This window comes from Salvia miltiorrhiza, chromosome 2 (genome assembly GCF_028751815.1).
Source record: "Salvia miltiorrhiza cultivar Shanhuang (shh) chromosome 2, IMPLAD_Smil_shh, whole genome shotgun sequence".
Taxonomy (NCBI): domain Eukaryota; kingdom Viridiplantae; phylum Streptophyta; class Magnoliopsida; order Lamiales; family Lamiaceae; genus Salvia; species Salvia miltiorrhiza.
The window spans coordinates 44,282,654-44,296,299 of NC_080388.1; the positions used below are offsets into that span (position 1 = coordinate 44,282,654).

The window sequence follows — 13,646 nt, forward strand, 5'->3', positions numbered from 1 at the left end:
TCTTGATCCCGTTGGTAAGATATATGAGAAATATTCTCACAAGTATTTTCCATTTTATTTAATTCTTTATCTATGTACATACTACTATTTATTTTTTGTTAGGCCTCATTCCCCAAAGATATTTTTCTTGTGAGTTATTTTGGGCCCAAGCCCAAGTGCACGGGATCAATGTGTGCCTAATGGTGTGTGCAAGTTGAACCTTGAACGCGTGTGTGTGTGTCAGTGGGAGAAGCTGAAACGTTTTTTCTTATCACTCAAGAATCCAACAGCATAATACCCTTTTTTCTATTCCCAAAAGCCTTGATATTCCTAGGGGTGGACCGGTATGATAAGTCGAAATTTTTTCGCCATACAATATACTGTACCGTATATTGTTGTATGAGCTTTTTCATACCTTTTTTTAATGGATTATGACGTAATTATCTGTTTTTGAATAATTGTTGAAACTCTAAACAATTATTATGGTTTATTTTGGTTTTCAGTAAATTTAGAATTTATTTTAGAAGAGAAAAAACATATGGATTTCGGGTTTGGACCCGGGATCCTGTTGATTTGATGGATCTGAACTTGAATCTCATTTTTTTAAATCCAATGAATTTGGACGGGATCTGAATCTAAGTAAGAAAATTTGGATCTAAACCAAGCAGGATCTAGTCCAAATCCAGCCCATTGTCATCCCTAATAACGAGTGCGAGGAGAGAGAGAGAGAGAGAGAGAGGAAGCTTTATTTTCTTTTAATTCATATTTTCTCTTTAATTATTTTAGGGTTTTCCTATTCAGGCTCCTTTTGTGTTTTGGCCTTTGGGCTTTAATAAATCTGAGTGGGCTGATTCTTTTATCTAATGGGCCGATTTCTTTTATTTTTTAATTGGGCCTGCTAGAATTTTTACTAGTTTTATCAAATTTCTTATGAGATTAAGTATTATATAAATATTAAATATTCTATTTTTTAAAAAAAAATTATTAATTATTTTTATTAACTTTATGGATTCACTCAAAAAGATTATTTATAATTCCGGCTAAGTGTATCAATAGTTATAAATTTCCTTTTTCCTTAAAAATTAGAATGCAACCTGGAGACCTATTTAAGAATAGATTTCTTGTACATGGTGCCCGTGGATGGGGAACTCACACCATTAAAAAGTACATCATGGCTTATGGAAGCCACTCAAAGCTACGGGGAAAAGTCTAGGTGATATATCAAGTGATGGAACAACCGATGAAGATTCAACCATACCTAATAGATAAATTAAATATTTTGTTTATATAATATAATATATATTGACATATATATATATATATATAGGAGCGCGCTCCAGTGAGACCCCATATTTTTCGTGTAACATGAGCACAATGAATAAGACATACTCCCTCCGTCCATGAAAGAACTTCCTAGGAGGGAGTGGCACATGTTTTAAGAAAAAATATTGTTGAGTGTATTGAGAGTGAATAAAAGGTAGTTGAGTGTATTGGGAGTGGTGAAAAGATGTTATAATTAATATTGAGAGTTGTGAAAAGTGAAAAGTAAGAGCATTGGCAACGGCATCCTCGATGCCTTACTCGAACTCGAGTATTGCACTCGAGTAGGCGATGCAGGGAGGAGCTACTCGAGTGCTACTCGAGTTTTCGAGTATGCTCGAGTGATTTTCTTTTTTTTTCTTTTTCTTTTTTTTTAATTCTCTTCTCCTCTTTAAAAACTAAAAAAATCAAGTAGGCTATCAAGGAACCCCAATGCAGCACTACCTACTCAATAACACAATCACTATCAAGTAGGCTATCAAGGAACCCCCAATGCGGATGCTCTAAGAGGATTATAAGTGGTGGGCTATAGTCCAAAAATAGGTAGGAAGTTCTTTTGTGGACGTCCCAAAAAGAAAAAATAGGAAGTTCTTTCGTGGACGGAGGGAGTATAATACTAATGAACAAAACGTATATCTAATGAACAAGATATATATTGATGAAAAAAAAATTAAAAATTCGTAATGAATAAGACATATATACTGATGAACAGGGCCGTATATACTGATGAAAAATGCAGTTAATACTGATGAATAACAAAATTTAAAATATTCTGCTTCCTCCAGGATTCGAACCCTGCGAAAAAAAAAATCACCCTCCAGATACAATATCAGTCATAGGATTGATAAAATAAACGCACCAGATAGTGCCCTAGATCTCACTAAAATTAAGGGGTTTCACTGAAGCGGCTATATATATATATATATATATATATATATATATATATATATATATATATATATATGGGAGAGTTCAATGGAGACCACTCCCCTATATAGAGAATGAAGACCAAATCTGGTTCCTTGATCTAACTTAATCTAATGGTGGTAATTTAATTGATTAATTTTATTAATTTTCATTTATTTTATAATCAAAAGGTTAAGCATGTCATTTTCTATTTAACCCTAATCTCACAAAACTCTCTCTCATTCACGCTCTCTCTCTATCTCTCTCTCTCGATCACTCTCCCTCCCTCCCCCGCAGCCTCCATGTCTGCTGCTCTGCCGCCTCCCCATCTCTTCTACTGCTCCACCGCCTCCCTCCCCGCCACCTTCCCAATCGCCTCCATCTCTCCTGCTGCTGCTCCGCCGCCTCCCCAATCTCCCCAAGCCGCACCAGACCAGCAGCGCCGCTCCCCCGCGTCCGTCCCTCTCTCCTCAAAATCGCCATCCCTTCCTGCCTTGGTAATGGTCGTCATCGCAGGTGGAGCCATTGCCACCGCACCCTAGATCCCTAAATCTGCACCATTTTCTTTCGATCTCCGGGATCTCCGGCGACCACCGCAGGTGCCATGACCATCGCCCTCCAGATGTCGCCGCCTTCTCGCACCAGTTCCAGTCACACCGTCCATGATCTGCCGCCTCCAATCCCAGATCTACCGCTTCCCCTCCATGATCTGCAGCGGCCTCCACGCCCTAATGGAGACCGATCTCCCCTACCGAGTTAAAATAGCGTCGGACAGAGAAATCACCCCCTATTTTCGATTTTGTGAGATGAATTTTACCATTTTGGTGGTTCTGTGCTACAAAATTCGTAAATTCTGTTGGTTGTAAAGTCCAGTTGGGTGTTAAAAGGTAGAACCTTTGTATAAATTCTGTTGGTTGATTTCTGCAAAAATAATGGAAAAATTTGGTTGATTAAGGAGTTTGAACCTAATGTTCGTAGAAAATATTAATGAACATACTAATGTTCGTTGATATGTTCGTAGAAAAGTGAATGAACATACTAATGCTGGATGATATGTTCGTAGAAAAACAAATGAACATATTAATGTTCATCGATATGTTCGTAGAAAAACAAATGAACATACTAATGTTCATCAATATGTTCGTTGGAAAACAAATGAACATACTAATGTTCACCTATTATGTTCATTGACGGATCAGGTCCCAGAATTGAAAGAGAGTAATTTTCGGGATTTGTTCAACCAGATGCCATGATTCATGGATTTGAGTGGACGTTTTTGCCCTTTTTGGATTAAATAAATGTAATTAACCATTATTTAATTACATGAAAAATCAAATCAGGAAATAATCTGGATCATTGATTGGATTCAGATGAATGGCCTTGATTTAGTCTTCATTCTCTATATAAGAAATGGTCTCCATTGAATGCGATCCTATATATATATATATATATATAGGAAAAGGTTCCGTGGAGAATGCTAAATGTACTCTTTCTAATAAGCAAATCTTAAGACAAAAGACGTTTGGATATATATATATATATATATATATATGAGAATTGTCTTAAAATGATAAAATTGTTGGGCAAAGTATTTTCTCGCCGCGCCTCAAGATAATTTTGTGATGATACATGCCAATCTTAAGAAAGAAGACGCTTGGATAAATTATTAAGGCTTTTGGATTGTTGAATGAGATAAGCATGGTTGTGATACATGCGTGGAACCAGAAGAGACTGATTGGAAAGATTAAGTGAAGATACTCATTAAAATAAGTGTAGAACAAAGCCTCACTCTACTTTTATTTTATATCTTTAACTGATATACTGTGAGACTGATCAATGAACAACTTTTGGTTGATGCAATACTTCAATATTGAGATACAAAATGACATTTAGATTTTATTATAGAAAAGTTTAAATATTGGGATATAAAATGATATATTTCCATATACTCGTCGTCTTGAGTCATTTACAAATAAGGAAGTGTTCTCTTTAATTGATAAATTTATCATGATCAGAAAATGAGGAATAACAAAAAATTGTCTTTAAATTTTTTTTCTTTCTTTTCCCTCATTTTCAATAAAAAGAGAATTTCACCATCCTCATTCCATATTTTCAATCCAATAAGGGATAATATTATTCCTCCATTTTTGATGTGATAATATTATTGCTCTTTGGTGAAAAGAAAATGAAATCAAAGGTGAAATTCTCTTTTGTAAAAAATGAGAGGAAAAAAAGGATTTTTTAATAATCCCTTATTTTCTCTTTATAAATTTATCAATCAAAATGTACGTTGCATTGAAAATTCAATCTAAATATCTAATGACCGCATAAAGAGCCAGCTCATGTACTTATCGACAATAAGTTTCTTATTATAGCTGCTTCTACGGTTATACCTACTATTTATGAGGTAGGTACTCAAATAAATAAAAAGAAATTCCAGTTCATGTAATTTCAGTTCATTAACTATAATATTACGAGATATAGGTAAAGAAAAACAAAATAATCATCTTCGAATGCAAATAACAAGTAATTAAGCTATATATTATCTGGTAGTAGAAAGTAGCATATATAGTCGCATGCGCATCAGCTTGATCTCAACAATCAATTAATACTTACACATTTATATGATCGTCTTCCACTAAATTGATTTCTAAGTAAATTTATTTTATGCTATGTCGAGTTATAAAGCTTGAAAGTACTGTGGATTCTGTCACACTAGCAGCGATTAGGGATTGATTGGGTCTATTATATTTTTTATAAAGACGGAGGGAGTATCAATTTAGGCCGGATCGAATTTAGGGCTGTTTTTTCATTATAAATAGCCATATTAATTATTTCCTATAATTGTATCTGAAAACTATAGTGTGAAATCCGTAACTAATTTTCATATGTTTTTCTTACTTTTTGTAATTATTTTGTGCTTTAATTCGCAATACACTAAACTAGCTTTCACTATAAAGAGATACGTTTTAACGATGGAAATGTAAATATAGTGTTAGTATAGTGTTTTAGAGCCTAAACCATTTCTGCATGTTTGACAATTTGTCTCCTGATCTCCTTCAAAGATGGGGTTCATCATTTTATTTTATTTCCAAAATATAATAATAAACGTTGCTGCATTGTCTAATAGACCATAACATATTTGAGAGAAAATTGTTATCTAAATTACAAGTGCAGCTACTTGTACTGAAAATACTAAGTACAATTTTTTTTTCCCATGAATAGACAAATAATTTTATAATTGTATAACAATAATTTGAATATGAACCACTCTACAATTAGGCAAGACATATATAAATTTTTTGCAGTTTCACGGCATAATTAGTTATTTCCCATCTTTCATCAATGAATATTTAAAAAAAAAAACCGACAAAGTAAAAACATACAAATGTTTGGGTTGGGCCTACACCAAAAGAATCCCCAATAATAAGAGTCCAAGTGGCCCATTCAAAATCCTCATCTCCATCAAAAGCAACCAACATTACGCATTCAATTATTTTTTCAGAAAAACGATATTTCCCTTCAATTGTCGGCAACCCTCCTTTAGCTGTCACTGCAACTCAACCGTTTTTCTTCATCAATGGTGGCGCTCTCCTATTCGCTCCAATTCCCATCCATTTTCGTTATTTCTGCTCCACCAACATACGCCTCGTAATCTTCTACCTCGATCGAGTCGAGGTACCACACATTATCAACACAAGCTCGATCCAGATCAGTTTTCTTCGAGTTTCTGTGCTTTTATCTGCATGAGGATTCCGGAGATGATGAAGCGCAGGTTCCGCCGCAGCGAGGCGGCGGAGTCAGCTACTACGACGTCCTCGTCCTCCTCTTCGGCGGCGGAGGCGGTTGAGTGGGAAATGCGGCCGGGAGGAATGCTGGTGCAGAAGAGGAGCGAGAGTGCTTCTGGAAACCTCGCAACGCCGAATCTGCGCATTAGAGTGGTATACGGCGCCATTTTGTGTCAGATCTCGGTCAATGCACAAACCACTTTCGGTTAATTCTCTCTTTCTATCTCAATTGTGATAGAAAATAATAATGTGGATTGAATTTCTGGTTTGATTGTGGTGAATTTTTAATTTTATTTGGAAAGGCGAGCTGAAGACGCTGCTGACGGCGGAGACGGGGCTGCAGCCGGCGGAGCAGCGGCTGATCTTCAGAGGGAAAGAGAGGGAAAATGGCGACTATTTAGACACGTGCGGGGTCAAAGATCGGTCGAAAGTCGTCTTAATCGACGATCCAGAGAGCAAGGAGCGGCGGATGGTCGAGATGAGGCGGAAGGCCAAGATCGAGACGATCCAACGGCTGATCGACGACGTGTCCACGGAAATCGATAGGCTGGTGGAGCAGGTTAGTTAAATTTACAATTTTGTCCTTCATTATGTTGCATGAATGCAATATCCATTAATAAAGTCTCGTAGATGCTATACTACCAAACAAATATTTATGTTCTATGAATTCGATAGTAATTCGAAAGTAAATAAATTTAATACTATTATATTTTATTGATACGTAGATGTGTCATGTGTGTTGACATGTTTTATGATAGTATGATCAATATAATTTCGTTAATTTGTTTAATACGATAGTATGTTCTATAAATACGATAGTAATTCGAAAGTAAATGAATAATAAATATAATTTCGTTAATCTGTTTTTATTTTTTTTGTATAATAAGCTTCGTGAGTATATAAATTCGTTTGTTTGACATGTACTCTGGCATTTAATCTAATTTCATAATTTTAAATTCATGTGTTTGGTTGATTTCTATCAAACAATGGAAATAATAAGAATCATTAAAAGAGGAAAAATAGTACTACAACTTTCTAAGAATGTTATTCCTAACATAGTTTAGGTATTCTTTTTTGTTTTTTCACATTCTTCTTACATGCTTGAATATTATTTTTATTACTTTTTTGAAATACAAACTATAGTTTCTATTTAGTTGTTTTAAGTTGTTTCTTATACATTTATTATTATTATTATTATTATTATTATTATTATTATTAAGCAAATCTCAATTTAATTTTACAATTTTTTTATGCATGCTAATTAATTACAATTTAATTTTATATATATATATATATATTGATAAATTATATTTAATTAATTAATAAAAAATTAGAATCATAATAGTTTTTTTGATATTTGCAAATGTAGCATAAGAAATCTATTATTTCTTCTGATAAATTAATTTTCTAAAATTACATTTTTATTTAATATTGTCTTTCTGTCAAATAAATGTGTCCTGGTAGATTTATTGTCAAAAAAGCATAGATTATACCTGACATTTTTCGAATTTTGGTATAACTATTTTTTTATTTAATAATAGAAAAAAGATGGACCTGTAGTAGGTGACAAAGCTATTAGTACTGCAACGTTTAGCTGTCAACTGTAGTGATTTAATATAGGGTCGGTTTGGTAAAATTAAATTAAATAACCTGTAACAGCTGTTAATTAAATTGGTGGCTAATTTAGTTTATTACTTTTGAGTTTTGACTATCTAGTTTTATAATTCTTTGGACCAAACCAATACAATAGGCTATATTTTTTATTTAAACGTCTTATTTTAATAAGTCATTTTATAAAATGAAAAATTAATACATAACATATAGTCTCGCATAATTTATTATTTATATCATATGATATTGTGGTTCACACATAATTATCCCTCTTCTCATTTTAAAAAGATATCTTCAATTCTCTCACTTTTTTTGATAAATATGTCCTAAAAAAAAACTCCTATTTTAATATAAATATTTATTTCTTAACATCCGTTTCTAAGTCTTGTGGCCTGCAGAGAAAATAAATACTTTGTTTTTCTTCTAACTTGATAGCATGAGTACAATTAATTAATTTACACGTAATGACAACTAGAGCAGTGTACGATAAAATAGTGTTCCCTTCATCTCAATATTGATAACATGTACTCTCTCCGTCCCAAACGAAATGTCCTGTTTTCCTTTTTGGACTGTCCCAAACGAAATGTCATGTTTCATTTTTTGGCAATACACTCTCTCTCTAAACTTAATATTTAAATAATTTTCACCAACCCACTTTATCTATTTTATACATATTTCTTAATCTTCGTGCCGAAAAGAAATAGACCATTTCATTTGGGACGGAGGGAGTATTCTTTATTGTATTGTCCTAAATATAATAGTCTATTTACTGATATAATTAGAACTTAATTACGTTACATATTTAAACCTAAATCCTATCCTATCTCTCATTCCAACTTCCCTTTCTCTCATGCCTCACCTCCCACCACCGCATCGACAGTCGATCACAACCTCTTGTCTTTCCCTCTATTTTTTTGCACCACCTCCCCTCTCTCTACCCGCCACATCTTGTCTCTCTTTCCTCGTTGTTGCTAGATCTGGGAATTTTAGGGTTTATGACCCAGTTGGCACACATATTAAGGCCTCGTTTCTACAGAAGGTCATCATTCTTTCCTCGTGGATGAGGGTGGCGGCGACCTTTAGACGCAGCTGTGCGGTGACGGAGAAGGCGATCTTCAGGGGCGGCAATTTTAAAAGAAGGAAAATTTAGAGCTTTGTGTGTGATACCTAATCGTCATACGATCTTTAAGATTATTTGTTTATCGAAAAAGAGAGAAGATGATAGTATAATCAATCCATCTCAATCATGAAAATGCTTCTTTTAGGTGGTTTAGTTAACAAATACTACTATTAATGATCTATTAAAAAAATCAATAAATCTATGTAGCCACATTCTGGCCACTCACACACTAGTATAATAAAAAAATCTTAATTTATTTAATTTATTTTTTAAATAAAAATAGAATTTAGTTATTTTATTATATTCTCTACATTGTACTTATTTTTTTTTTGCATTTTTTTAAATTTATTTTTTAATAAAAATAAAAAAGTTACCAAAAAATTGCAAAAAATAACTACAGTGTAGAGAATATAATAAAATAACTAAATCTTATTTTTATTTAAAAAAATAAATTAAATAAATTAAATTATTTTTTATTTAGATAAATTGTGGGTGGCCACAATGTAGCTGTTTAGCATTACTCTAAAAAATATACTGAATCCTAGTTTGGCATTTTTTCAAAAATGACATAGTATATTATTATATTATGAAATTGAATATATATATAACAATGAATTGAATAAGCTAGTACTGTACTCAAATCAACAATTAAACTAGTATATATAAACTAGAATAAATAAATACTTAAAAATACTATCCATAAATATAATTTACACAATATTTATGAAACTTGATTCAATAATTTTTTACAAAAAGAAAATTTTGATACCTCAACTTTATCACTTAAACTAGAGTTTTATTCATTATTTTAATCATATTTTATTTATACTTGGAGAAGGGGAAACGATGGAGTTTGAACCCTAAATTTTATTGTTCACACATAAAAGTTCGCATCGCTTGATGTTTTATTGAGGACTTTATTAGTATAATTTTATTAAAGATGTTAAATGTCATATTATGTAAACTTACCCAAATGATGAAGTCATAAAGTATAATATTCCCCTTATCTTTTATAGTACATTGAAGAAATATATCCATCATGTAGATCATTAATTAATAAAATAATTGATATCTCCATTGGATTATAGGTAAGTGTAATAGAGAAATCAATTGCAAATGGGAAAAGAGTAGCAGAATTACAGATCACAACGTTGATCGAGATGCTGATGCAACAAGCTGTCAAACTAGATAACATTCCTGCTGCCGAGGCTGCTGATGCATGTGCATACAAGGACTCACAAGTATGCTTATCCTTATCCCTTCCTTTTACATTTCTTCATCTCAATTCTTACTTAGTCCATCCTATTTAATTACACTTCTATTTTTTTTTCTAAACCGTCTCGTTTGATTTTATCTTTTTCTTTTTCTTTTTTCAAAAAATCAATTAATATTATATTAAATACTATAAAATCATATACTACTTTTCATATAATAATTTTATTTTTTTTAAATAATCGTATTCAAAAGAATAAAATAAAATAAAATGGGATGGATGAAGTATTCAATAATGTCATGCTCGTTAATGTAGTTAAGTAGTATTCGAATTTTTGATATTTTCACAAAAATGTCTTGAATTATGTACTATAACTATTACTCACTCCATCGTTCATTAATAGTGTGGCGCAGTTACCTTATTCGATATCTAGGAAGAGTATATTGTTTTTTATTTTAGGACACGAAACCGGAATGAGAAACCACACTTTATTCTTATAATTTTTATGAACGTAACATAACCAGTATTAAATATCCAAAGTATCACTAAATTAACAGAAATATTCAATTTTCAGTTACGAAAAGATACTTGGCTCGTTCAATTTCTTTTATATATAACTTCTATGCACTAAAGCAGCGTAACGTTGTCTTGACTTTTGATCTAGCTCATTTTTAATTTATTTGTTTTAAAATCCACATCATGATCTAACGAACTGTGAAGTGATTGAAGATTGAATTTTGGGATATTTTTGTTAATTTTGTGATAGTACGAGTATTTAATTACAATTATGTATAGTTTGGAATATTCTCATTACAAGATCAATTAGTTGGAATATTTAACTAAAATTATACACAATTAGTCCATAGTTTGAATATTAAACTGTAACCATTCCTATTATTATATCCGGTTGACATTTGATGCAAGAATTAATATTTTGACCATCCCCTATATATTTATCGATTGTCACACTTTGATAGTTAAGTTCGCACAAACTTTAGGTTTTTATTTACAAAGTTAACTATCTTATTGTAAAAACCTCTAATGCAGATTTATATGAAAAATAAGGTAAGAGCAAATTAAAATAAAATAAAATAAAATAATTATATTGCAGGGAAAAATAGTGCAGAAGTGTGTGGAAAAACTGGATGTGCTGAAGGTACTAAACGCGAAGCAGAAAGTACCAGCTTCGGTTGTGACAACTACATGGGAAACATTTGAACCATCTCCTTCTGCAAACCCATGGGAACTCTTTGATTGATAGTTTTCACTACTTTATATTGGTAATGCTCATTCCTAGTAATCATGATTAACTCCAATCTATATAGTGAGTAATGTCTTGCGCATGAAATGCATTCTTTTTATCGATGTCCAATTAGATAGTATTAGATTGAATAGCAATGCAACTCGTTCAATTACTAAAAAAACATAAAAACTCTAAACATTGATGTTTTTCTCTCTTTTCTTTGTTAAAATTAATTTACTCAGTGAGCATCTCCAATACATAAAACATCGTAAACATGATTTTCTTGATGATTGCAATATTTCATCACGAAAGTTTCCAGCAGCAACATAGCATCACATTCACTTAAAAATGTTCTATACTAGAAAACCAATGTTTTGTAGGTTGCCTTCAAACAAGAAGACTATGATACAACTATTTACATGCTAATGACCTATAGAAATCATCAGCTATTTTTTTCACACACAATGAAGACACTATCACATCTTCAAACAATGCCATCGCATCAAAAAAGAAACTAATCCAAAGCAAAAAATCAAAAATACTAGCAACAAAAATTCAAGTTAGTCCCTCCAAAATCCTTTGGTCCAGTCTCATGCGAGAACGGAGGGCTTATATGCATTGATCTCGCCATTTGGTTGCGCGCAATCGCCCCGCCTCTTCTCGTGCTTCTCCACCAACATTTGGAAGCACTCAAACATGCCCTCTAACCCCTCGATCTCCTCCTGAAGATCGAGGGGGATTTCGCCCCCAGAAGGAGATGTCGTCGTGGTCACTCGTTGCTTCAAACTCTTAACCCTCTCCAAACTTCCCACAACTTTGGCCCCAACCTCATCCACAGTCGAATGCAGCATAGTATTCTCTTCTTGCGCCACTTTGAGCTTCCTCTTCATCGATCTATAACCATCAAGAGACCTCATCAACTGCTCCGAGAGCGCCTTGTTCCGCTCTTGCAACACCAACGCCACGCTCATTTCTCCGCCGCCACCACCGGCCTTCCTCTCCTTGTGATCGGAGAGGCATTCTTGAACTTTTTGGCGCAATGTCTCATTTTGTGCCTTGAGATTGTTCAAAAGCTCCTCCATCTCACTCAATTCATGCACTTTCTTGGAAAGCTCTGCCTCCATGAACTTCTTCTCCTTCCCTAAACTCGAGCACATCGCTCTGAGGTTTCTCTGAGCGGCTATGCTCGAGCTCAGCTCGCGCCTCAACCGCTCCTTCTCCTCGTCCACCTCCTCCTCCTCGATCACCACGGCCACCGCCCCCGCCCCACCACTGGGCTTTTTGCCCGGAGGGACGGGATTGCGGCGCAAGTCGGTGTTGCATCTCCTCAGCTCGGAATCCGGTTTCTTGAGGCCAAATGATTGGCATTTCTGGATTCTGTCCTTCGCATTATCCAAAATTGTCATCATTGTAGCTACCCTCAACATTCTTCTATGATCACTTTTGTCATGATCACAGGCTAATTGATGATCTTGGATTAGTTTTAGCAGTAATTTTACATTTGCAGCTACCCCTGAAATATCAATTCAATTTTTTTAACATCCAACAATCAAACACTTGAATAGTTCATCACTTTCATGAATTGTCTTTTTTTTTCCCCTAAGAATCAAGATTTCATTCCGATATCATTAGATTGAGAACAACAAAAACATAGCAAAACAAAAAAATACGAGAGAATTGCTTATTTAAACTAAAATTACCCACAACTTTGCAACATCAAATTAAAAATGAATTCAAGATTATTACTACGTCTGAAAAAAATAAAAAAAAATAAGGAAAAACAAAATAACAACACAATCAAGCCTAATACAACGTTGTACATCAAGATTTGCAGAGAGATAAAGAGAGAGAGCGCGTGCAAGAACAATAAAAACAACATAATTCCATATCTCAAATTGAAATTGCCATAACTTTACAACATGACATATAATGAAACAAATTGAGAAACAAAAATAAAAAATTTCATTTACTACAGCGTAAGAAAAATCAAGATTTGTACCTTGTAATGCCAAATCATCATATCTTTGATCCTTTCCTGTACTGGGAAAATCCAAGTCAGGAGATGAATTTGCACGAACTTGGCTCATAACTTTTTTCTCAAAGAAACAAACCAAGAATTAAAAAGAAAAAAGAAAAAGAAAATTGACTACTACACAAAAAAGGGATCCTAAATCAATCACCTTTTCAAGAAAATTGAGAACATATAAGACAAACAAAATGGGCCAGCAAATTACAATAGAAAATACCCACTTTTTCTTTTTTTTTTTTTATGTTTTTCTCTCTTGAATCAAATACCTGTACCTATTGAAATCAAGTATGATATATTAAAACAATTGAGAGATCCAAAGAAGAGAGGTTGCTTTGCAGACCCTCCCCTGCTTCTCTCTCCTCTTTCTCTCTCCTCCTATTTTATAGCATTATCAATTATGATGACACTGGTTTATAGTCGGTGTTGCACTGGTTTGG

At 33.3% G+C, this 13,646-nt stretch overlaps 2 protein-coding genes across 2 annotated transcripts; one reads left to right on the forward strand and one right to left on the reverse strand.

The window, feature by feature from the left end:
* Nucleotides 1–5,665: 5,665 nt before the first annotated feature.
* Nucleotides 5,666–11,309, forward strand: LOC131013636 (BAG family molecular chaperone regulator 3-like). The gene is made up of 4 exons (XM_057941765.1): nt 5,666–6,198; nt 6,296–6,552; nt 9,813–9,965; nt 11,049–11,309. Exons 1-4 carry the CDS (start codon nt 5,952–5,954, stop codon nt 11,193–11,195), a joined length of 804 nt encoding a protein of 267 aa, XP_057797748.1. The 5' UTR covers nt 5,666–5,951; the 3' UTR covers nt 11,196–11,309.
* Nucleotides 11,310–11,492: 183 nt separating this feature from the next.
* Nucleotides 11,493–13,635, reverse strand: LOC131013635 (uncharacterized). Its single transcript, XM_057941764.1, has 2 exons — nt 13,180–13,635; nt 11,493–12,693 (listed from the first exon to the last, which is right to left on the reverse strand). Exons 1-2 carry the CDS (start codon nt 13,265–13,267, stop codon nt 11,771–11,773), a joined length of 1,011 nt encoding a protein of 336 aa, XP_057797747.1. The 5' UTR covers nt 13,268–13,635; the 3' UTR covers nt 11,493–11,770.
* Nucleotides 13,636–13,646: the final 11 nt, after the last annotated feature.